We start from the raw sequence: 25,350 nt of genomic DNA, 5'->3' as shown, positions 1-25,350 counted from the left end.
GCCGGTGCTGCTCTCACTTGGATCACGTGTTTCCTGTCAGCTTTGAGATCTGTGTGAGTGACCGGTTCTAACGGCCACCGGTCAGTGCTGGGCTTGGGGTCGGGGGGTTCCACATACTGACAGCTGAACACAGGATAAGATTGTTGGGGAAACTGAAATCGGGCTGTACAGCTCAGCAAGGCACACGGATGCCATTTTGAAAAGACTGGGGTGGGGGCATTAGGAGGACTGCACTAAAAAGGACGGTTTCATAAAATAAGTGGCCCTGCCTTGAGCTTCCGATCAGTGCCTGGCTCGTGGTAGACACTCAGTTGGGTGAGTGGGACTCTGGAGAAACCTCAGGTACACTTATCTATTTACTTGTTCTTTCCAGCAGTCTTTACCCGGTGCCTGCTTTGGGTTGGGTGTGTGGCGAGTCGCCTGAGGGACTGCAGTGCGGAGGCAGGGCCTCATGGGGTTGCCCGGTCCTGAAGAAGGTGTGCGTCATCTGAGGATTAAACGCACGGCTGGGGAGCAGGGACAGAGCGTCATGCCAAACGCTGTGAGGTTCAGAGGATGAAGCTGCCGGGTGCAGGGCAATCAGGGGCGGCTTCACAGAAGGGGTGTCGCCACGGTGGGCTATTTAAGGGTGAGTAGAAGTTTATCAAGGGGACAGGGATGGGAGATGCCCCACAGTTCGCATGGTGTGAGAGGACGGCTCGCTCAGGGTGTCTCCCAGGAAGAGGCAACTCTGATGGGAATGTCTGTTGATTACCTTGTTCACACACTGGTTCTGTGGAAGTGGGATGGTCACAGGCTGTTGTGTGGTCTCGTCGCCCTGGATCCTGGAAGCACCCTTAGGCTGCAGGAGGCACGGCTTCCAGGACCGGGGCAAGTTCCTTCGTGCCAGCTAACGTGAATCTGGGCTTGGTAGACAAGACCCCTGTCTCCGAGGAGCTTGTGACAGGAAAAGCGCTGTGGATGGAAGGCTTTGAGAACCAGATGCCAAAAACTAGAGCGCTCAGGGGCTCACGGAGGGAGCCTGGCATGCGTGGTGGAGTTAGGCGTTGGTCTTCTGTACAGAGAGAAGCGAAAAGGTGGGGGGCCGCGGGAGGGGCCCTTCCCTCGGTGACCCCACTTCTCAGCAGGGTCAGGGTCCAGCCAGCTGGCGCTGGTTGAGCGAGCAGAGCGTTGCAGCACGGAGGAAGGCGGCACCCGCGCCGCGTCCCAGGCTCGCTGCATCCGTCACCTCTGTCACCTCTTCACACCTCTCTGGTCGGCACCTCTCACGGTCCGCTAGGGAAACGGGATCTCAGCAGGGTGAGCTGACTCGCCTGGAGTCCAGCCAGGAAGTGGTGCAGCCAAGGACCCACCCAGGTGGGGTGGCCGGCGGCAAAGCGCTTACCCTCCAGTCCGGGTCCCCACGGGGAGCGTGGTGAAGGTGCTCATATCCTGTGGCGGGGAGGGGGGCAGGGGGCGGGGCGGTCGTGAAAGGAGGCCATTAGCGCTCAGTCCTGGCGTCTACGTCCTGACACGAGCCGGGAGGGTCCTTTCTGGGCCTTGGGTTGCGGAGGCTCCGCACCTCCTGCGTGGAGCCCGTAGGGTCCCTGTGGAGCAGGAGCCGCCACGCTGGGTCCTGGAGCCTTGGCTTCACGCGGGAGCTCGTGCAGAGCCAGGCAGGCCCGGCTGGCACCCGTGGGGGAGGGGCATTGTGCTCGGGGACCCGGTGGGAAGGGTTCATCCCTCTGAGGGGTCTCATTCTGGGACTGGGGGGCCCCGCCTCCCCAAGTTGCACGGAGACTGGGCCTCACTGGGAGCCGGGGTGCACGGCAGCACCTGCGAGTGTCATTTCCTGGGTGCTGCCCCCAGGGGTCCCACATGGTCCTCGGCACCCGCTGAACAGCTCCCAGGGCGTTTCTCCCCCTGTCTTGCTGATGCAGCTGCCTCTCAGTTCCTGCAGAGAACGGGGAGGAGCCAGCCCTGGACCCCTCGGCCTGCTTGAGCCCGTGGTCCTTGCCTTCTAATGGGGTTATATCGACCGTCAAAACTCTTAACGTGCTTTGAAAACTATTATTGAAAACATACTAAAATGTCTTTGGGTTTCTCTCCTTTTAGCCTTGATTCTTTCAAGAAGCTGACTTCCCTATTTTGTGTTCGATTAATAATTCAGGCTGCAAATCCTTATTGAATGCCTACCATGTGCCAGGCACACCTGTCTCCTAGTTTACTGATTGGAAGACTGTCCCCAAAGGCGAATTTGAGTGAAGAGAATTAGCATTACGGACATTCCCTCCCTCCCTGCTTCCCTTCCTATCTGGTAATGACATCTGGCATGGGATGGATAGCAGACTTTTGCTACTGTAAACCTAAATTCAAGCAGATGGAAAGACCAAAGATTGAATTGGCTAATTATCTCATTATGCATTTTAATATTTTCTCAATATTTAGACTTCATAAAAAATTTGAGCCTAGTTTGACACCCATCCGTAGTAATAAAAAAAAAAAAAAATGGCCCGTAGGTAGCACGTAAGGCTGGATAGACGTGTTTTAAAGGAGACTGTGACTCTTGCAGTAGGTGTGTGCACACCTGTCTGGGTAATATCTGCAACATCCAGATAAGTGGCAGGGACACCGGGAGCTCCAGACCCACTCTGTACCTGGCTAACAGCCTGTACGTATTGTTTCCGTGTGCTGAGCCCTGGAGATGCCCCCAGTCTGCGGGAGGGGCAGACGCAGAGACGGGCACTCACCGTGCAGCCCGGGAGGGCTGAGACAGAGCTTTCCTGCGGTGAGGACCGGCAGGGCTGGAGTATTCTAAGCACATTCCAGAGCCTGACGCGCACTGGGGACCTGAGTCGTCCCCTGTGACTGGTTGTGCAGAATGCAGACTGGGGCAGCAGGGGCCAGGCGTTGAGGAGTCGGGCTGACCTGCCTGCCTCCTTCCCCCTTCCCCTCCTCCCCTCCTCCCCTCCTCCCCTCCTCCCCTCCTCCCCTCCTCCCCTCCTCCCCTCCTTCCCTCCTTCCCTCCTTCCCTCCTTCCCCTTCACCCTCCCGCCTCCCTTCCTGAAGACAAGGGTTAGGCTCTGTGGCCTCCTCCTTCAGGTCCTGCCCACAGCAGCCTGTGAGCATCGACCTCCAGGGCTCTCCAGCAGAGCCCAGCCTCCCTGCAGGCCGTGAAGATTTGTCCCTCCCTCCCAGTACAACCCAGCCGTGCTTTCACGTCCCTCCTCTCCTCTGACCTCCCCCCCCCCGCCCCGCTCCGTGAAAGATGCAGGGCAGGCTTTATTTTTTATTTTTTAATTTATATTTTATTGAAGTGTAGTTGATTTACAATGTTGTGTTTATTTCTGCTGTACAGCAAAGTGACTCAGTTATACACATATATTCATTCTTTTTTATATTCTTTTCCATTATAGTTTACCCCGGGATATTGAATATAGTTCCCTGTGCTGTACAGTAGGACCTTGTTGTCTGTTCATTCTGTGTGTAACAGTTTGCATCTAGTAACCCCAAACTCCCAGTCCATCCCTCCCCCCCTTATAATAAAGGGCAGGCTTTATTACAAGGAGCCTGGTAACTGGCCGAGAGCCAACACAGTCCAAGGGTCCCCGCAGGCTGCCTGGTGGGTCAGGAGACCCACCTCTGCAGGGACAGGGTGACCTCATGTGGAGGAGGTGGTGGACGGCACCTGGCCATCCAGGAGCGGTGAGCACCAGGGGCCTAGTGGTGTTTTCAGCCCTGGCGTTCACTAGTTCTGAGGTGGGATTTACGCGCTGGCCCAGCCAGATGAGCTCATGTATTGAATACTGCTTTTTTCCCTTAGGTTTACAATACCTATCTCTCTTCTGTTTATAACTTCCATCATCATCACTGCTATGAAAACCGCTGCTTGCACGGCCCCCGTGTGTCAGTTACTTAGTGTGTTGTCTGCGGGGCTGGGGAAGGGGATGCCGGGCAGCGGAGCTGGACATGGGACCAGCAGGCGCTCTCCCCCCGCCTCACCCCTCCCCGCCAGCCCCCGGGTCTCAGCCTAACCCCTCTGTTTCCCGTTCCTCCTCGTGTAGTGGGGGGAGGTGACGGTACCACGAGGAGCCCCGTCGTGTGGCGCCTCCCCGCCGTCAGGCTTGCCCCCGTCACACCTGGGGCTCTCCTGTCCTTGCGCTTTGATCCTTATTCTGCCCAGGACGAAGGACTCCTCACACTCAGAAACCTGTCCTGAGGCCCGCCCCCTTCCCTTGCCTGTTCCTTGTGCCACCTCAGCCTGGTGACTTTGAAAGGAAATGTCCTCCTGAGCGCTCCCATCTCGCAGGAGGAACTCGCCTGGGGGTGACGTCGGTGGGGCTCCTGGGGGTGGGGAGGGGCGGCCTGCGCAGAAAGGCCTGTCCGTGCTTTCCGGATAAACACGCCCTTACTTTCCATTCTTCTTCTTTTAACCTTCTTCTTCCCTCCAGCTGCCACTGTTGGACCGTTTTTACTGAAATTGGGAAACCTTAATGCCGCCGACTCTCCCCGAACTCTTGTCAGTAGCAGGTAGTAGCCCCCACACGTGACCCAGTGACCGTCTGCATTTGCCTTTGGGCTGGGACCAAAGATGCTGCATCGTTGGGGGCCGGAGCCCCGGCTCCGAAGGTCTGGCTCTGCTGTCTCCTGCGTCCGGCAGGCAGGTGGTGACCTGTCAGGCCCGTGTCTCCATCTGTTCGGCGCCGTGAGGACACCTGCTCCGGGGTTGCCGGTTGCCATTAGGGTCGGTTCTGACAATTGTATCTGCCCTTCTGATCCCATACCGGGTGCCAGACAGGATATTAGCATTTTCCCTCAAACCTACAAAACAGGTAATACCTACCCCTTTTTAAAACGTAAATAAGTAAATTTTGGAAGTTAAGCAACTCATCTGAGATGGTGCCGGGAGCTGGAGAGCCAGGATCCCAGAACGCGTGTTATTTTCCTGTTGACTGAAGTCAACCTGAAGTGAGGCCTCACCCTGGTGGTGCCGTCACGGCCCCTGACCCTAGGAGGTGTCAGTACAGGGGACACACTTCCTGCTGGAAGACCCGGCGCTGCTCAGGTGACCCGGCCTCAGGTGAGGCTTCTCCTGGACGGGAGACGCTGGGCCAGACCTCCCCCACGACTGTCCCCTGGCGTCCTCACCTCCACCTCTGCCGGGGCCTGCCTGAAAGGGGCTGGGTTGGCAGTTCTGAGAATCACCCAGAGCGTCTGGTTTGGGGATGTATGGAAGCTGACCATATCTGTTGTCACTTTCCGTGGTAATTCAGAGAAGGAGAAACAAGCATCAGCACTGGAGCAGGTGTGGGTCGTCCTTTATGGTTGGCCTCACGTGTTCCATCTTCCACGGAGCCCTCTCTGCCCCCTCTGCCATCTGGCCCCGGCTGGAACCGCCCCTCCTCTGGGGTCCTGCAACTCTCAGTGCTTAACTCTTGTTTGGAATAGTGCTTACAGAGCACAGGAAGGTTTGTTTTCTTCCCAAGACTGTCTCCCTTGCCAGGCTGTGCTGCTCTTGAGGTCAGGTCGTGTCAGCAGCTATTTCCTGATGACCTACGACGTGCTGCGGTTTGCGCCCAGCACCGGGGACGCTGCGGTGAGCAAGATCGGGTGTGGACTCCGCCCGATGGAGCCCGAGCGCGTGCTCTCGTCCCCGCCCCGGTGCTGCCTGTAATCCTCCCATGTAGCTACTGAAACCTTTCGGTGAATCGGTGTTTCCATTTGATTGATGCAGCCGACGGTCGCCAGCTTGGTTGCGCTACGCTGAGTGCCGTGTTGAACGTAGGAAGGGAGTTTGCAACCAGCACGATTCGTCTTAGCGGAAGGCCGTCTCCATTTCCAGGGGGCAGCCCTGCGCAGGCTGTCTGCGGTGGAAACAGACGCGGGAGACGCTCGGAGCAAGCTTGATGTCAGGGCCCCTTCTCGCTTTCCTCGTTTTTGTTGCAAATCTCTCCTCAGAGAGCATTTCGGGGTTCGGTGAGATGCTTGCTGACCTATTAGAATCCAACCCCATATAGGTTTCCCGACAAGGACTGGGTGCCCAGTTCAGCTGGTCCCCACGAAGCTGGCGGCCTGGACCATCTGGGCTGAGGCTCTGCCAGGTGGCCTGGTCTGGTGAGCACGCGTCTCCCGCCTTCTGTCTGGAGATCGTTTGTAACCATCTGGCTGCTTTGAGGGTGAGGCAGAGGCTCAAGGACCCCAGTGGCAAAGAGGGCCTTAGGCGCCTAAGAATCAGCAGCCCAGAGTGGGGGCTGGAATGTCTTCGGGGGGGGGGGACACAGAGGGCACACAGTCCTCAATAACTGGGAAGCGGAAGGAGGCGGAGCAGTGTGGCTCTTCTCTTGAGAGTGCGCTGTGCCCCCCGGAGGGGCTGCCTTCCCAGGGCTGACCCCGGGCCGTGCCGCTGACGGTGGCATGTTTGGCCTCACAGACACCAGTGGCCCTCTATAAATCCCAGAAGCGCAACAGTGGCTGTGACATTTGTCATCCGTCTGTACTTGAGGTCAACCCTGTAAGACTCTAGGCACGACGTCCTCAGTTTGGTTGGTCACCACCAGGACAGGCAACCTGGCATATGGCCACACCTGGCTTCTCAGTTTCCGAGACCGCGTCCCCGCCAGTGAGGAGAATTTGCCGATAGCCAAGCCCTCCTCCCTTCATAGACTGAGGCAGAGCTTTCACTGTTTGCACTGGATCGCCTGAGATGGCCTCTCAGCCTCTCTAACTGGCTTCTAGCTAACTCTCAAAGATGCTTCTGATGGAGCTCTGTCTTCTCGTTCCCTGAGAGAAATTAAGCATTTTTAGATAAGACTCCTTTAAAACAGTGCACTAGGTTTTTCTGATAGTCATGTTAGGAGAGAGAGTTTTATCTAAATGAATTTTAATACAAACAGCTCCCTTTATCGGTACAGCTGATTCCTTGATCATCTTCAGTGACATGCAGGGTTGCATCTTGTATTTGTCTTTAGGGAGTGAGTGTTTATAGCTGTGGGTAATCACTTGGTTCAGAGGCCTTTAATCCTCATAGTGGGGAAGCCGTGCCAGCCCAAGAGAAGCGTTGCTCCCGACCTTCGAGGATGTAAAGTTGCCCTGGCCCTTTAGCCTTCAGGGGACGGAGGGAGTGAGATGGGAGGGACACATATTTGATTCTTGACTCCCCCGAATCCAAATGTGTATACCTTGAAGTTACTCTGAATGGAATCAGCGTTTGGCACACAGAGAGCATAGATTTCAGGTTTGGCTGGCTCACGAGAGTGGGGAAGGACTTTTCCCTAGTATGCAAAGTTCCAGATCTGTGTGTGTGTGTGTGTGTGTGTGTGTGTGTGAGAACATGCACATGAATCAACGTGCAGTGTGTTCATGTGATTGGGCGCACGCTGGGCTTTTACACATTCTGTGTACTTTTGGCGTGACAATTATTGTGAGCATGTGTATCTTATATAATAGAATCATAAAATTACAGAGCTTAAGTAACAGCTATAACACCTTATGGCACTTACTAGATGCCAGCACTGTTCTGAGCAATTTACCTAGATTTGCTCACTTTTTACAAAAACCCCGTGAAGTAGTTTTTATCCACATTCCACAGATGAGAAACCTGAGGTCCTGTGAGTTTACCTAACTTGTTCCAGGTCACCCAGCTAGTAAGTGGCAGAGCTTGGATTCTCATCCAGCTGTCCGGCTTCAGAGTCTGTGCTCTTATTAGCTCTGTGTTGGGCAAAAGAGCGAAAGAGCATCTGGTCTCTGCCAAGGCCTTCAAATTATCCCCATTTTTCAGATGAAGCCAAAGAGACGTAGCATTCCTCGGGCACGCTGCTGATTGGCACACCTACCCCACAGGGCTCTCTCCATTTTGCCTGCCCTCCATCCTCTGACTCAACTACTCTCCCCCAGCAAGACTTGCAGCCCCGAACCGCGTGCAGACTCTCCCTGGCAGTTCGTGGCGCTGTCCAGGGAGCTGAGCCCAGACACTGGCGCCCCTGCTGGGATGAGAACAGCCCAGCGTCAGCATTCTCAAAGTTCACGAAGCAAATCGGAGGACAGAGTCATGGGAAAGAGGCTCGTTAATCACCTAAAGCAGCCTTTCCATTAGCGTAATTTCTAGTTGCGACAATTTGCTAATTGATCTGAGCTGAAGTGGGGCTGGGCGAAGTCCCTGCACCTGGGGTTATCACTCCAGAGCTGGCACGTGGGGGCGCAGGCAGCCCGTCTTCCTGGCGGGGGTGGTGCCGAGGTGCAGGCCGGCTCCTCAACAAGCTCCCCACTCCGGAACACTCACCTGGGAGCCCGTTTAGAAACATCTGCATCAGCTGCCCTCACGGGCTGGGTCTCAGTAGACCACTTGTAACAACCAGGTGTTCAGAGCACGGTGCTGCACTCCCCTGTGAGAGGACCCAGGCCTGCCACCCGCCAGGCTGCATGTTCCCCAAGGGAAGAGCTGACTGAACAGTCATTTTTTTCTAGAGCATCAGGCTGGGTCATGGTAAACTTCAGTCCGTTACACACAGGCAGGATCTCAAAAACTGCTCCGTGGTTTTAAACGGTCCTTTGATTGCAGCTCATGACTGAATATTTCACTGCTAATGGGCTAGCAGAAAATGAAGGGGAAGGTATTTTATTAACCTTCTGCATTTTCCTTGCATGTGGTGGTGTTTTTAAGATTTGGAAGCAAATATCCATGGTTCCCAAGACTTGTAGAAGATTAACTGAGACAATGTGCATGAAAACATTCGTAAACAAAAAAGCTCTGCACAAATATTGATTAATTAAATGTAATTAACAATGATGAGTGACGAATAATACTGAGGTATCATCCTTGCACAATAGGCTGGGCTTCTTAAAAGTAGGAAGGATCTCACCTGGTTGGTCTTTCTTACTGGTTTGCAAAAATAAGCAGCCAAGCAGTCGTGACGGCAGAGCTGCCCGCTCATCGGCCCGGCAAGTTTGAGTCGGGGATGGCAGTGGAAGTCTAAACTGAGCAAGGGCCAGCCCGCACTGCGAGGCTCGCCACCTCCGAGAGGCGTGAGTGAACTGTGGTGGCTCCGGGGAGCTCAGCTGTGGCTTTGAGGCAGGAAGTGGCAGGCGCAGAGGGCGCTGTGAGAGGAAGGCGTGGCTCCTTGGGGGGAGCCAGAAGCTGCCTGTGGGAGGCTCCAGAGGCAGAGCGAAGGTGATTTGGATGCGCTGAGCTGGGCACTTGAGTTTTCTTACGTTCCAGGCGCACAGGGGTTGTCGATGGTCGTTACTTGTGGGTGTGGCTAGGAGACTTGCAAAGCCTGGTTGGCACCCACAGTGGTCTACATTCCCCCTGCTGCAGTGTCACCACCCCTGCCCTCCTAAGGGACAGGAGTATATCTCGGGGGCAAGAACCCATCGGCTGACCTGGAAACTTAATTGCTGCGTCCCAGGTGACTAGGAAGGGCTTGAAAGGGGAGACAGGTACTTCAGCACCACGGAGAGCTCCCCATGGGCCTCCCTCAGGGCTGGAGGAAGGAGGCTGGCCCCCACGCGCCATGCTGGGAGCAGGCGGTGACTCTGCCCCTGGCAGGGCTGGGGTCCTGGCCGGGCCCCGGCCCTGTGCACGGAGGAGCCTCGTTTGTCCGGTGGGGATCACGGGTCCTGGCTTCCAGGTTTATTGTGAGGAATCGATACTGCGTTCATAGTCAAGTGTCTGAAAGTGTGGGCCGCCGTGTGGGCTCCAGGGTCAGACGGCCTCAATCCTGCCACTTCCTAGCCGTGTCTGCTTTCTTGTTATCCCCATGGGCCTGAGTTTTTAAAATCTCTGCAATGGAAATAACAGTACCTATCTTATACCCACCACATTCTCAATTTGAAAATAGTATTAAATTGAGAAGATACATATTAAACACTTAGCACACAGCCTCTCTCATGGGACTCACTTTGGAAATACTCTTTCTAGCAGAAGTAATGATAGGAGTTATTGTCCTCATCATCATTCTTTTTTTTTTTTTTAATTTTATTTATTTATTTATTTATTTTTTGGGTGTGTTGGGTCTTCGTTTCTGTGTGAGGGCTTTCTCTAGTTGCGGCGAGCGGGGGCCACTCTTCATCGCGGTGCGCGGGCCTCTCACTGTCGCGGCCTCTCCCGCTGCGGAGCACAGGCTCCAGACGCGCAGGCTCAGTAGTTGTGGCTCACGGGCCCAGTTGCTCCGCGGCATGTGGGATCCTCCCAGACCAGGGCTCGAACCCGCGTCCCCTGCATTGGCAGGCAGATTCTCAACCACTGCGCCACCAGGGAAGCCCCCTCATCATCATTCTTTATTGACCTCTTGCCCCAAACGCCAGAGTCCATGTGTTCAGGAAAGAGAAGCCACTGCCATGTCCACTGTCCTCACTATAACGTTGTAACCTGGGCTGTAAAAGTGGCTGATAGAGCATCTGCATAGCTGACTGGTCAGCCAGGGTTGCGTTCTTGTGTCCAGGCTCACACACAAGACTGTTTTGGTGGCTCATGGGGCTGAAGGGGAGGGGATGTGCGTGCAGGTAATTAGCTTTACTAGCTCAGCTGTATAATTTTATGGCTCATGTCCGAAAGCAAATGAATACGGAAATACGCTATTGGAATGGTTTCCAAAGCCCCAGTGCCATTTGGCAACTTTGTAGTTACTCACATGCTGACTTGCTCTTCTAACTAATCATTTCAAAGGCTCCTCATCCTGGCCATGTTTGTTAGGCACTATTTCTGTTCTCCAAGCACCGGGGTGCGATCAGCCTCAAAAGCCTGGCATGATTTTTTTTTTTTTTTTTTTTTTTAACAAGAGGGAAGTAATATGCCATATTCTGAAGTCTTAATTTCATACAAGTGAAAATAACCCCCAGAGAGAGTCAGGAAAGAAAACAGAAAGATGTGGCCCCTGCACCACTTACCTGGGATGTCGACTCAGGCCAGCATTCATTGAGTCATCAGACAATGTTCATGGAGCAGCCACGATGATGCGGCCACTGTTCCCGGCCCCAGAATGAAGGCTCTGCCCTCACCCAGCTGACAGGCTAGCGGTGAAGCCAGACGATGGAAGACACACACATCTAGTGAGGGTTGCCGAGGGGATGCCAAGAGCCTTCGGAGCAGAGACAGTTCAGAGAGGCCTTCCTGGAGGAAGTGAGGTCTGCGGTAAGAGTTAAAGTATGAGTACAGTGAGGCGGGGGAAGAGGGCAGGGAAAAGCGTTTCCAGGCAAAGAGCACAGAAGGTGGAGGGTATGGAGTTCTGAGAGAGCACGCTGTGTTTTGGAAGAACTGAAACAGGGCCAAGGCAGCCAAAGCAGGACCCGGGGCTGGAGAGGTAGGTGGGCGCTCCTGAGCGTACTGGACGCCAACAGCTTGGCCTGTGCCCTGGTCTGAGGCCCGTTGCCGTGTGCGGCCAGCTGGCTCTCCTGGGCAGCCCTCTTGTCTGAACAGCTTTCCGTGGCTGCTCGGCTGGGCTGTTTGAGGGCTGGGCTGTCCCTCTCTGGCAGGAGGGACCCGGGAGCTCTGGTCTTCATTCCCTCGGGGCCTCGGCACCCCTCGCTCCCTGCCCCAGCCCGTTCTACTCTTGCCTGTGTGGCTTTATCCCGACCCGGCTGTCCTCAGGCTGGGCAAGTGCAATGGTCTGTTCCTATATTGTCATCTTTGTTGGAATGTGAGCCTCTCAAGTTCAAGGTTCATGTCCAGTCATTTCAGTGTCCTCAGTGCTTCTCACCATGCCTGTCTTGTTTCAGACACACTCTGTGTTTGTTGAATGCAATTAACTTGCTAATGGAAGAAAGTAATGGGATTTTCCCCCACTTCCTCAGTCACTAGAGAATGTCAGGAATGACATTCTTCCCTTTTGATTGCAACCTAAGTACTGGGGCTTTAATTTATGTAGGAAAAGGGAGAGAGGTTTATAGATCTCTCTCTGAGGACCACACTGGCTGTTTAACATTAGCGCCTTGGAGACGTCTATTTTCTGCATTTCTAAACCTGATTTCTTCCTCCACCGATACTTGCTGAGAGGCCGTATGACTTCCTCGATTGTGAACTCGCATGAGTCCGTTTGTAATACTATGTGTAATTACATCAAGATGTATAACAGGGCAGACGTGAAACCAGCATGAAACCGACACGTGTAGAGAGACACACTTGGTTGTATTGAACAGTAAGCCACAGTTTGCATCCTTTTTAGGAAAAACAACCTTCCCTCTTCTTTATTTCCCCCAGCAAGAATAGCTGTTGGATTGAAATTATCCCAGTGGATTTCCCTTCTTCACATAACAGCTCAATTTACCAGATTTGGAGGGGGGAGAGGCCCTTGACACATTTACGTACCTGTTTCCCACACACTCAGGTGAGATCTTGTGGTTGGTTAGACCATCCCTGGAGAGGAGGGGGACATTCACCTGCCGCGGGAGGTTTCCCGTCTGGGAGTCTGTGGAGAAACTTCTAGAACTTCTCCCCCTGGCCCGGGACTCGGAGGCAGTGGAGTTTTCCTTAACGCGGCTCACCCCTCTCTGAAGCGCACAGGTGAGGCGAGTGTGGAAGGACTCCTGAGCCAGCTGGTCCTGGAGCACCTGCAGCTGGCCCCTCTCCTGTGGGGTGAGTACCACCCGTCACCTCGGGGGGTGGCGCGCGCTCCTTTTCTCAGAAGCGCAGGCTCGCGCTTGGCGGTGTGTGCTGACGTCACAGAGAGCCGTGGTGGGGAGGGAAGCTCGCCGCCGTGCCGGCCTCCGCGTGTCTGCCGAGCTCTGCCCGGGCACGGCCTCGTGAACGGGCTCGCCGCGCTCTGAGCACAGGTGTGGCAGTGACGTGGAGGTGCCCTCGGGGTCCATTTGCTGCAGAGTCGGCCGTCCTGCGCGGGGGCACTTGGTGTCCGCACGGGCGTGTCTCCTGCCGATGTTTCTGCATCTCCCGTGACCAGGGTGGTGGGCGGGAGCGAGGCTGCGGCTAGCTCCTCTCTCCTGGACTGGCTCTGGCGGAGTTGGTCTGGTAAACACCCTGACTCAGCCTGGCGCCCAGTCCGTGAGCGATCGCCCGGAGGTGGCGCTTCGAAAAAGGTATTTGAACGTTCGCTGCCCGTTGCACCTGGAACTCTCACCCCAGTCTCTGCCTTCCTAAATAGCAGTGACAAAATTTTGTTGAGAAAACAAACTGAATGTAGAATTTTTGTTGAAGTGAGAGTGTTTATTATTCTCTGGAAATGATTCCATCCTGTAATCTGTGTTGGGTCAGATGCAAGCAATCATATACATGTACCTTCTTTCTTCTCCTTGCCCCAGAAACCATTGTAAATTAGTATCTGGTATTTCCTCCACTTAATTAATTAGCTTGACCTCCCCCTTTTGCGTGCTAGAGACACAGGAAAATTATCCCAGGGGTCTGAAGAGCAAAACAGGCCTTCCTCCTGGCATTCCCTCACTTCCCCTTCAGTTTGGAGAGCCCCTGGCGCTGCACGGGGGCCGCCCACTCCACTGGGCTCCCTGCTCCCGCGGGTGAAGGTTGTCGGGAGGCCTGTTGAGGGGCGCCGACACGGCAGCTGTGCCTGGACTGTGTGCTACACCCGGGGCTCCTTCCGTGGAAGCCGCCCGCCTCGCTGGTGCAGCCCGCGGGGAAGGAGGCGGGGGTGTCACTGCTTGCACCTCTGGGGGTGTCCCTCGCTTTCCTAGTTTGGAATGTCTTGTCTCTTAATGACCTGGGCTCAGCCAGCTACTTCCACCGTATGTGGCAGCTGAGGAGGATGAGACTCCCAGCCCCAACCAGCCCGAGGAAACACAGGGACACAAAGCTTGTATTAAGGCATCATGTCAGTCAGAAGAAATTCCCCAAGGCCCCAGCAGTCTGGGAGTGAGCCCTGGAGGAGGGTCTGACTCATTCCAGAGATTGGGGGGGGGGTGGGGGAGGGTACATTGGGAGAGGACCCTGGGACTCTGCGGGGAGACGTGGCCCAACTCCTGCAAAACGTCATTTCATCAAACTGGGTAACATGGAGGCCTTGGTGGGGGAGATGGTTAGTTTGTTTCTAGCGTGAGATTCGTGAGGAACGATGGCAATACTTGTATCTTGGATGCGTGTGGCGCAGGCCTCCCTGGCAGGTGAGCTGCCCGTGGACCCCCGCCTCCTTCCCAGGGAACTTAGCAGTGGCGCTGGGCTGTGGATTTCTCCCCCACAGGCTACGTCTCCAGACAGCTGCTCCCGGGCCAGAGTGTTAGCACTCAGGCCCACGGACCAGGCTGGGTCTGCTGGGCCAGATGAATCGGGTGGTTTTGGTGAGTCCCAGCGGCTGGTCAGCCTGGTCTGAGGACCCCTCCCTGTGGCCCAGCCGTGGCGAACGGCCATCTGGTCTGAGGCCCACCTGGCCCGGCAATGGGTGCAGGGAAGCCAAGGGGCCGAGTCACTGTTCCTTTGGCACCTTTGCCAAATATATATATATATATATACATATATATATATATATATATATATATATATACACACACACACACACACATATATGTGTGTGTGTATATATATATATATATATGTAAACTGATAAAAAAAAAAAAGGAAAAAAAATTTATACAGGATATAAAAAAGGAAGGAAAAAAAGTGAAAACAAAAAACCCATATACAAAGAAAAAGCCCCAGGCCACTCCTGATCCCCCGCCGGGGAATGACCCTGTGGGATCAGCCAGTCCCCTCCTGCCCTTTCGTTGGTGGGTGGCAGCCCTGCCCTGGGCCCCTCTGTGCCAGGCGTGTTCTGTGAGCTGCCCTCCCCCTCCTCGCAGCCACTGAAGGCAGGCACCGCTGGCTGTCTGGAGCCCTGAGAGCCTCGGCTGTGCTGGGCCCCCCGGTGCCCCAGAGCCTGTTCCTGCCCTTCTGCAGGGCCTCTCCTCTCCCCTCTCCCCTCCCACCACCCACTCCACCCTGCCCCCCATTCTTCTGTTTGGTCCCAAGCATTCTAGTTTCAAAATCACGTTTGGGAGCCTGCTTTATTGTGATAATCTTTCCCAAAAGAATCGCTGCATTTGGGGAGCACTTACTGCATGCAGCGTGTCCAGTAACTCTGTCACCTCATTTATTCTTCATTAACTACCTGCTGGAATAAGCATTATTCTGTGTTTTATGGAAGAAACTTCTGAGTGAAGAGATTACATGATTGGTCCCCCAAACTGCCCCCAATCTGCTTCCTGTGACCTGGGGTCCTCCCTGCAGCCCAAGTGACCCTCCCAAATGTGACCCCGATGATGTCACTCTTAAACACTTAAAACAATTCCTTGGCTCCCGTCATCGCTGAGGATGGACTGGAGTGTCCTCAATGAGGCTTAGAAGTCCCTCCCCGACCAGCACGCCTGCCCCTGCGGCCTCCGTCCCCCGTCTCTCTGTGCTCTCCCAGCGCCATCCTCCCCGAGGTGTGCACCCCGGGCTCCCTCCACTGCTCTCCCTTCTGCCAGGAAGTTGCCCTCTCTCCAGGCATTTTTCCCTGTGCCCTGTGACTTCTCCTAGTCCTGTCTTTCCTTCTTCAGTCCTCCTGGGAAGCCTTGCTTGCTGCCCACACCTCCATGCTCTCACACCCCACCACCGAGCTGCATGTCCTCCTTTGTGTCCCCTCCTCAAGTTCTCGTGGCCTGTAGATGGTGTCCCCCACTCCCGGTGAGCGCCCTGGGGACACACAGCATTGACCGCACCCACCGGGTCTCCATGTTTGCTGACCGCGAGGAAGAATTGGCGGATGAAGGCCATCCTCCTCACAGGGTCAAGGCCATCCAAGTCCTAGTCCTTAGACGTCCTTCTTCCACATGACTTAAACAGTTCCATGTTGACGTGCCCAAGTGCACTTAGGCAATCCCTTCTGGTTGGTTATTAATGGTTTCCAGTTTTTCCATTCATAAGACTAAGGTGGACATTCTTGGCATCTGCCCTTCTGCCCCCGGATCAGTCCCAGAGGGCCAGTGTCCAGGGCAGGGTTACTGGTGCTTTGTGAAGGCGTTGCATGCTTGTGGCCAGCTTGGCCTCCAGGGCGGCCGTACTGATCCACAGTCGCCCTGGCAAGGAGAAAACGAATTCACCACGGGTCACTCTGGATCCTCTGTGACGCAGCAGCCGGGAGGGCCAGCTCCACCCCAGGCGTGAGGGGCCAGGCTGAGTGAGGCCCAGCCCTGCCCTTGTCCTACCCCAGTGCCAGGAACCCAGGCAGCCTGAGCTGGAGTTTGCTTCTGGGGCCCAAGAGTCAGAACAGGGGTTCTGATCCTGGGCCAGAGGGTATGTATGTCTCTCTGAGCCAGGTCCCTGGAGAAAGCTCAAGGACAAAGGACAGCATGTAGACCAGGTGGATTAAGAATTTCCCTCAGCCCCCAGCTCCTCCCCCTGAAATCACTGTGCTGGACCCCTCAGCGCTCTGCTCAGACATCCTCCCGTCCCGCAGGAAGCCTTCGCCTCTCGAGTTCCCACCCCACGTTGTCTTTGCCTGTTCACTTGTCTGTCTCGCTCCCGAGACTGGGAGCTCCGTGTGGGTAGGTTAAAGGAGGTGCTCGGTAAGCTTCCTGCGTCCGATTGAGAGGGACCTGGCCCTGGGGGGGAGCAGGTGCAGGTACCAGACCTGCAGCCTCTGGTCTCGGGGACGGGGGTCGTGGGTGCCCAGGGAGGCCCACGTCTGCGACTACCTCGGGGCCCCTTTCCTCGGAGGGAAGGTGACAGGTGGACCTGGAAGCAGTGGGGTGAGGGTGCTGTGGAGAAGGGGGTCCTGCCCAGCCCGGGAGCTGGCCGATTCCCGCCAGCTCTGTTGTGGGTGTTCATTGTTACTCTGGGCCTCCAGTGAAGGCCATGGGTGATGCTTGGTCCTCCTCTTTCTACAAAGGGGGGCCGTGAGGCTTTCCATGATGGGAAAGACTACTGCCCCAAAATGGATCCTCTGTGCGGCATGCAGTCAGTGTTTGTGTGATTTGCTTATTTTGTGAAGATAAAATGTGCACAAACAGTGTGTATTTTCCTCCTTGGGTACCACGGGAGAGCTTCCTGCCACTTTCCCTTCTTACTTAATGACATAGGCTGGACCCAGTCTCATTCCATATTGCACGCGGAGCCGCCACAGTCTTCTTAACCACGGCATAAGATGTATCGTAATTTATTTATTCTGTATCTTTCGATGGGCCCTTAGTAATCTTTTGCTATTATAAACGTGGTTGCGACAAATACCCTTGTAAGTATGCCAGTCCTCCCAGGAGTGAGTCAAGCTGGAAGATACTTATTTAAATTTAACAATCTCTTTAGAAACAAACAAACAAAAACTTTGTTTCTGTATCATACTCAGACTTTCCTCATTTAGCTTACATTTTAAAAAAATTCTCTTAATGCTTTCATGGGCTCGGTTGTTTTAACATTTAAATCTTTTATTTATCTGGAATTTATTAAGGTGTGAAGAGTGAGGCATGGATCCACCTTTTCTTTTTCCAGAAAGCTATCTAGTTATCCCCAAGTCACTTAATAAATGATCTATCTTCACTAATAAGCGATGCCATTTTCTCATATGTTCAGGAAAATCTTGGGATTCTCTTCCATTAATCTGTCTATCCATGGGCCAGTATCACCCTTGTAAGTATATTATGGGTTTACAGTATGTTTTAATACTTCCCTGGGTAATCCTCTTCAATGTCATTTTCTTACATTCATTCATTTGTTTATTTAAATGTTGTGGTCAAAGCACATAATAAAAATTTGCCATCTTAACCATTTTTAAGTGTACAGTTCAGTAGTGTTAACTGTATTTGTATTATTATGCCAAAGATCTGTAGAATTTTTTTATCTTGTAAAATCAACCCTATGCCCATTGCACATCTTTCATATTTATTTTTATGACTTCAGAAAGAGCTTGTGTAGCTCATTTTTTTTAAAAAGAAAACTTCTATAGGTATTTAACTGCCTCTTTAACTGAGGGTTTTTTCCCTGTTTTTGCTGCTTCTTTTATATAAGTTTGCTTCCTCCTCTTTTTCTTGTTTAAGTGAGCTAACACATGATCTACTTTCTTCATTAATTCTATCCCCCTTCTCTTTTCTAATTCAGTGATTCTTCTATCTTTATTAATTTCTTCTTTCTGCCTTATTTGGGCTTATTATATTATTTTTTCCCTCACTTACTGGGTTGGACATTTAATTCATTCATTTAGATTGCCCTATCATTGGTACAGTTTTATGGGGCTATGAATTTTCCTATGATCACTGCTTTAACCACATTCTGGCATTTAAAATTTTCATGTTTGATATTTTTAGGCATTCTGCGACTTTAGTTTGTTTCATCTTTATCCCAAGAGTTGTTTAAAACATAGTTTTTTGTTTGTTTGTTTTTTCTCATTTTGTTATGACTTTCTAATGTAACAGCAGTGGAATCAGTTTAGTACTATTCTCACCTCTTAGAATTTACTGAGATTTCTTTGTGGTTAGTTTTTGTTTTTTTGTTTTTTTTTCTTTATGACCACTCCATGGACATTTAAAAGGAAGGCATATTCCTTGTTTTAAGTGTATTGAGTTGAAATGTATCACTTAGCTATACCTTATTAATTTGCTTAGGTTTTTTAAGATCCTTACTTATTTGATCTACCCATGGACTTTGAGAAGTGAATTACAATTACTGCTAACGTGGGTCCTCTTCACCCTGATGGACTTCTGTCCATCGATGTAATACTGTCTGTCCTGTAATACATGCAGTGTGAAGGCTGATGGTCTTTGGTGCATAGATGTCATAATTATTCTCACTTTGTTGTGCCTTCTACCAGTTAAAGTGCCTTTCTCTGTCTCCTCTAATGTCTTTTGCCCTTATTTCAATCTGATCTGATACTGTAGCTCTCATCCCTCCTTTCTTTTGGTTTGGCTGATGTACCTTTTTTTTTGTTTGTTTTTTAAATGGCACAACTTTTTTTTTCTTTTAAACTTTGGGTTTATTTATTTATTTATTTATGGCTGTGTTGGGTCTTCGTTTCTGTGCGAGGGCTTTCTCTAGTTGCAGCAAGTGGGAGCCACTCTTCATCGGGGTGCGCGGGCCTCTCATTATCGCGGCCTCTCTTGTTGCGGAGCACAGGCTGCAGACGCGCAGGCTCAGTAATTGTGGCTCACGGGCCTAGTTGCTCCACGGCATGTGGGATCTTCCCAGACCAGGGCTCAAACCTGTGTCCCCTGCATTGGCAGGCAGATTCTCAACCACTGCGCCACCAGGGAAGCCCCTGGCTGATGTACCTTTGCCTCTTGTTTTGTTTTAAACATTTGAGAATTTTTTTTTTCCCTATGTGGTTCTCTTAGATGAAGCATAGAGTTGAGTTTTGTTTGTGATCTAACTTCAGTGTCTTTTTCATTAATAAGTGGGTTTAGACCAGCTACATTCCTTGATATGGCACATACGTTTGGTCTTATTTCTGTCATGTATTTCTGTTATGCTTTTTATGTTGACTTTTGTGATCTGTGTCATCTTGGTTTTATTCTGTGTGATGATTTTATTTTTTCTTCCTTTTCCTTTCTGAGCTCTCCTGCTTCTCTTGTCTGACCTCCCCATCCCCACATCACCTTCTAAGGCCTTACCTGCTTTAGTTTTCTTCACAATTCTTATTATTCTCTGAAAGTTCATTACATATACAGGTTTTTTTCTTATTTGTCTCTCCACCCCTGCTAGAGTATAAGCTCCACAGAGAAAGAATCTGGTCTTCCCTGTATTCTCAGAACTTGGAACTGTTACCGGAACATTTTAGTGACAGCTGAATACGTATTTGTGGAAGGAATTAATAACGTAACCTTCACAGTCTTGTCTCTGAAGTAGGTAGTGTTATTCCTGTGCTTTAGGGCAGGGAAATGCAAAGCGTATGCAGGGTTGTTCAGCCTGTGAGTGGCAGAGTGAAGACTAGCGCACGGTCACTATGATTCGAAAATCCACGTTTTCCCCATTATTGTGCCTCCCAGAATCATATAATGAGCTAGTGGCCTACAGCTGGATTTGAAGCCTGGGTCTGCTGACTTCTAACCAGAAATTCCACAGTACCATAGTCTTTTAGAAGTAAAGATAAGCAAAAAGAAAAAAAGGAGGAAGTTATCGTGTTATTACTCACAGACTTGCAGGAAAGTTGCACATACAGTGGTTAGAATTTTTTCTGAGCCATTTTAGAGTCAGTGCACCATCGTCCCAAATTCTGTGTATTTCCTACAAGCAAGGACATTCTCTTATTTAACCACAACACAGCCATCAAAATCAGGAAATTAGCATCCGTTCTACCCTCCAGTACTGAGACCCCATTCACGTTTTGCCAGTCATCCCAATAGTGTCCTTTGTTCCTAAAGGATCTAGACGTGGTTCAGAACCACTGTTGCCTTCAGTTGTTTCATGTCTCTAGTCTCAGTCGGTCTGCAACAATTCCTCAGTCTCTCTTTGACTTTTTTTACCTCGGTGCTTCCAGATGTTACCAACCAGCCATTGGTGGAATGCCCCTCAACTTGGGGCATTTGTGTGATGTGTCCTCATGATTAGATTCAGTACCCGGGTCTCTGTCAGTAGTCACAGAGGCAGTGCTGTGTCCTTCTTGCCCCTCTCAGATGGCTCGTGAGTTGTGTTTGTTCCACCACCAGTGGTGGCCACCTTGATCACCTGACCAGGTGGTGTCTGCCAGCCTTCTCTGAGATCAGGTTCCTTTGCTTCTCTTGGTAATCACTAAGTATTCTGTGGGAAGGTGCTTTGAAACTTTGTAAATACCGATTCCTCCTTAAACTTTCCTTTGTTCGTTTACTCTGAGTGGATTCGTCATTTCCTCTTTTACTCAGTGTGTTAAAGTATGTGACTGTCATTATTTATTTTGATGCACAGTGGGAGCTCTTTCAGGCCGACTTCTGTGCCTCTCGACACGTCTCCGTCGTTCTCTGGACACTTCCTTGCTTTCTGGCACTAGGTGTCCCAGATTCATCATGAACTACAGCTGCGACAGCATCCGTGTTCCCCAAGAAATCTTGGTTCCCTTTAGTGAAGATCATTATTTAGAAACCAAGATGCAGATGTGAGAATGGTCGTTCTTACTGGGGGGGGGGGTTGCTACTCCCTGGCCTTCTCAGAGAACACAGCCAGGGAATATACGTGTACATATAACTATAAATACACACACGCACACTCAACATCTCTTTCTATACATATTGACAGCTACCAGTTCTCTCTGATACCTCTACTTCCAGACCAACACGGCAAGGTTCCTTCAGGTTTGTCCCCTATCCTCAGTTGTACCTCACTTCCTTGGCATTGAGAAATTGGCTTTTGTTATCTCTAATGTAATTACCAATTTGTCAGTCCCCCCACTGTAACCAGTCTTCCATCTCTGCCCCAACCCTCCCCCACTCTCAGCATGTCAACCTCTCACACTGCAGGGGGCGGATCCCACATGGGGTGGCTCTGCTGTGCAGATGCCCTTCACCCCCTCCCTGGCCCCCATGCCCCGCTGCCCCCAACCCCTCCCTCATCCCCCAGGCCCTCCTGCCCCCACCCCGTGGCCTTGGAACTGAATTTTCCAGGAGGGGTGCCTGACATGAGGCCCTGCCTTTGCTCATGGCACCCCCTTCCTTGGTGTCTTTTCACACCCTTTCCTGGCTGGTTCCCTGTCCTTATTGTCCGGGCCCTGTTCTCCCCTCTGTCCTCCATCCCCATGGTGGCTCTTTCCGATTCCCCTATGAGGATCTGTGCCTGTCTCATTCTCCATGAACTCACGGGGATGAGGTCCAAGCTAACGTCCATCTCCCTGTCTCCAGGGCCTGTTCCTTATGGGACCCAGAGGAGGCACAAGGCAAATGCTTGTTGAGTGACTGGTAAATAAATAGTAAGCCTTCAACAAACGTTTGTTCTGTGAATGAATGAATGAATGAGAAACAGTCCGTTTCCTGAAGGAGTTCGTGGGCTTGTTGGGGAGAAAGGGTGTGTTCCTACTGGACAAAAATAGATGGGCCAGAAGACTTCCACTGGGGAAAACATCTCTGTCCGTTTGTAAAGGTGCCTCTGGCTCTGGGTTCTGAGAGAAGCTTCTCAAACCTCTTCGTCATCCCCAGCACCGAGGAGCCTTAATCGTGACCATGCGCCTCCCCTCGGGCTGGGCCTGCTTGAGTTCTCTCCTAATCACAGTGAAAAGTGAAATCGGGAGAATCTAGACGGCTGGTTTGAATGGGTGCTAATTAGTGCAGATGTAGGTCAAGTCCAGGTCTCTGCGATCTTCTTAGTCCCAGAGTTTCACGGGAGCCTCCAGGCAGAGCTCGCGCGCGTGTTTCCTGCAGCGCTTACTCCGTCGCTCCTGGACCTGTTGATGATCGGCGTCCTAGGATGCTGGTACCCACGGGCCCTCCGCTGGCTCATGTAATGGCAGGCACTTCACTGCAATTGAACAACTGCTGACATAAAGCACTTTGTCCCAGTGTGTGGGACAGCCCCGGTGCGAAAGTGACCCACCTCAATCCAGGCTGCAAGGGTGGGTTCTGCTGGACTGGGTGGTCCCAGGCCCCTTCTGTTTGCTGAGATTTCACCTCCAGGATCAGGAAAAGAGCATCGGGGATCTTTCCAGTGCTGTGGGAAGATCCACTGTGTGAGGCTGGAGGCGCTCACAGCCCTGCAGGGCTTGCCCACAGCACACCCTCTGCCACCTGCACTACAAACACCGTCTGCCTTGCCCCGCCGGGGCCCCTGGAGCAGCTGGAGGACCCTCACCTCACAGAGCCGGCGACGGGGCTCTGCAGAGACAGCAGTGGGTCTCCGGCCAGAAAGTCACGGAGCCGGTGCTTGAATCGACCACAGGACTCAGCTTGTGTCACATTGTTGTAGGCGTTTTCCGTTTCTCAAATAAGAAAGTGATTTCAAGGTATGCAGCACGGTAAAAACAAGTGATGGAGGTTTCAGTCTTCCTCTAGTTTCCCCATTGTTTCTTTACAAGACAAAAACTTTAACCCCTAGGGCTTCCATCTTGCAGGAAATTTGGTCTCTGGATGCTGCACCCTTTTCAAACATAAGTTGTGGTTAGAGAGCAAGAGTCATGGAATGCGGGTCTGGATGTGGATCAGCTGGGGCTCACTGTACCGGTGAATGGGATCTCTTGTTTTTCTTGATGCCTCGTCCAAAGACAGACGGCACAGCAAAGAGCCCCGGGTGCCAGCTGAGGAAACGGCTCCTTGGACGCGCCAGCCCCCGGGGCTTCTGGCCGGGAGGCTCACTCAGGAGGAGGAGGCGTCTTCTGACAGAGTCTACAGCCAGTCGAGCTGCGGGAGCACGGCTGGCGAAGGCCGTCAGACGGGACCTGGCTGAGACCCTGGTGTTCGATGCTCTGTTAATCGGAGCCGAGGCAGCTCAGACCTCTGGCTGGTGGAGGCCGCCTACCTGATAGGTCGCGTCACTGCTGGGCGGGGTGGCCATGGCTGCTGTGGGCTCCCCTCGGACTCGTGTCCAGGCTGGCTGGGGGCCAGCAGCTCCCCCACATCCCAGCCCCGTCCCTCACCGTCTGCCGTCCGTGGCAGAGGCCTCCCTGCTGGGCTGCCTGCGCCACCGCCACCCCACCTCCTCCTCCTGCTCTTCCCGCCCCTCCTCCTCCTCCTCCTCCAGTTGCCACGTTCTGTGCTGTGGCCCAAAGGTGTCCTAATAGCAGGGGCCCTTCCCTGTCCCAGCTCGTCCTGCCGGCCTGCGTCACCTGGGACGAAGCCGGAACACCAGCGTCTGGGGTGCAGATTCCTCCCTCCACTCACCCCCTGGCTTCCTCACGTCATGCAGGGTGCCTCGCAGGCTGCTTCCCATCCGGGGGGGGGGGGGGGGCTGTGGGAGTCCCCGGGGGGCTCACGTCCACTCCCGTGGTGGCCCATCCAAGCAGCCTTGCCTGCCTTTGCTCCGCTTTTCCTCCAAGGCTCCGGTCCCCTTGTGGAACTCTCCCCCTACTGCCCGGCCACGTCACCTTTCCCCTGCACTGGCTATCCTTGGCACAGACACAGCGAGTGCCAGCCCGTGTGCGTGCGCCGTGTGTGTTGGGCATGCCAGCTCTGTGCCCTTGGGCTGGTGGTGCCTTATATTCTTCTTAAAGTACCCTCTGTCTCGGCATCTGGGATAGAAGCTCTTTGAGTACAGATACAGGATCAGCTTTTCTTATTTCCCCTGATTCATTTGAGAAGATGCTGGAGGGTGTACACACGTGGGTTTTCAGTTTACAAAGAGCTTGCATGTCCGTGTTGCATCAGAGCCTTGGAAAGGCCCTGCTGGGGTGATAGCGTCACTGGCCCTGCTCTACAGAGGAGAGCCCTGGGGCACACAGCCAGGCTAAGTGACTTGCCCAAGGTCTCGCGCCCAGGACATCAAATCCAGGCCTCTGACTCCCTCTGCTGTGCTCATCGACTCCCTGCAGCTGCTCCTCTGAGACCTTGTACCTGGGCATCAGGCCTGGCGACAGCAGTGCGTCTTCTGCAGGGAGGGAGTAAGGGCGCCTGCCAAGATCTGGACTTGGGGGGGGGGTGGGGGACGCCCAGTTCCACCAGAGAAGAGCGGGTGAGTGGTCAGCATGCTTGGGCTGTCTTCACGCTGAGCCGGGAGGCGGGGGGAGCCAGGGAGGAGACCCGCGGTCCCAGCCCACTCGCCTCCACCTCCCTGTGGACTTGGGAGGCAGCTGCCCTGGGCTGGAGTCCCGTCTTCGTGACCCTAGTGACTGTCTTGACTTGAGGCCTGGGAGGTGGCTGTGAAGACCAGCGGCCAACCCGTAACAAACGTCAGCCCGCCTTTCTCCCTTGGCTCCACAAGGCATCTTTTAGGGAACTAAGGCCTGTCCTTGAGTAGTTAAAATCCCAGCCCTGTGCCCCGTGCAGACAGGGGGCTGTGTGTGGCCTGCTGGGGCTGTGCCTGGACGGATGGGTGACTTGGGTGGCATTTCGACCCCCCTTGGCAGGCAGTGCTGTCCCCAGGGCCTTTGATGCTTGAGTCCTGGCGGGGAACCACTGGGCTTCCCGGCAATCTTGGGTAATGTCGCTGTTTCCCCAAATCCTGGATTCTGTTTCCAGCCTGCCACAGGGAGAAAGCTGCTCACTGCCCGTGCTGGCAGGCCCCTCCTTGTCTCATTGGCGGCGCACGTATTTTTAGCTGCAGCATTCAAACCAAAGCTGCAAATGAGCCAGTGCATGCGGGGTGCATGTGGTGGTGGTGGAGTGGGGTGCCTTGGCCTTCCCCAGGTTGACAGGTTTGCCATCTCAGCCCTTCTCAAAGGCAAAAGCATCTTTCCTAGACATGCCAGTGGAGGGCCCACTCAGAACAGGCCTGCTGCGGGAGGCATGAATGAAGAAGGATCGGCTTGAATGGGGAGCGGCGCCTTGCCCTGCCCGCCTTCACTGGGTTGGCACTCCAGGCGTTGGGCCGGGCCCAGGTCTCAGCAAGAGCTGAAAGGGACCTTGGAAAGCATCTCATTTATT

The 25,350-nt window shown here is 53.2% G+C and overlaps 1 protein-coding gene across 2 annotated transcripts in view; it reads left to right on the top strand.

Moving 5' to 3' along the window:
• The window catches only part of TRAPPC9 (trafficking protein particle complex subunit 9), a 522,236-nt gene that overhangs the window by 400,550 nt on the left and 96,336 nt on the right, over positions 1-25,350 (top strand). For both annotated transcript variants that reach the window (XM_068525830.1, XM_068525829.1), the window contains one exon: positions 12,457-12,547. In XM_068525830.1, the coding sequence (XP_068381931.1) occupies positions 12,457-12,547 (91 nt within the window). The remainder of the gene's footprint in view (positions 1-12,456; positions 12,548-25,350) is intronic.

This window comes from Eschrichtius robustus, chromosome 17 (assembly GCF_028021215.1).
Source record: "Eschrichtius robustus isolate mEscRob2 chromosome 17, mEscRob2.pri, whole genome shotgun sequence".
Taxonomy (NCBI): domain Eukaryota; kingdom Metazoa; phylum Chordata; class Mammalia; order Artiodactyla; family Eschrichtiidae; genus Eschrichtius; species Eschrichtius robustus.
The sequence above is the reverse complement of the archived record's forward strand: the minus strand, read 5'-3'. Positions and strand labels throughout refer to the sequence as shown.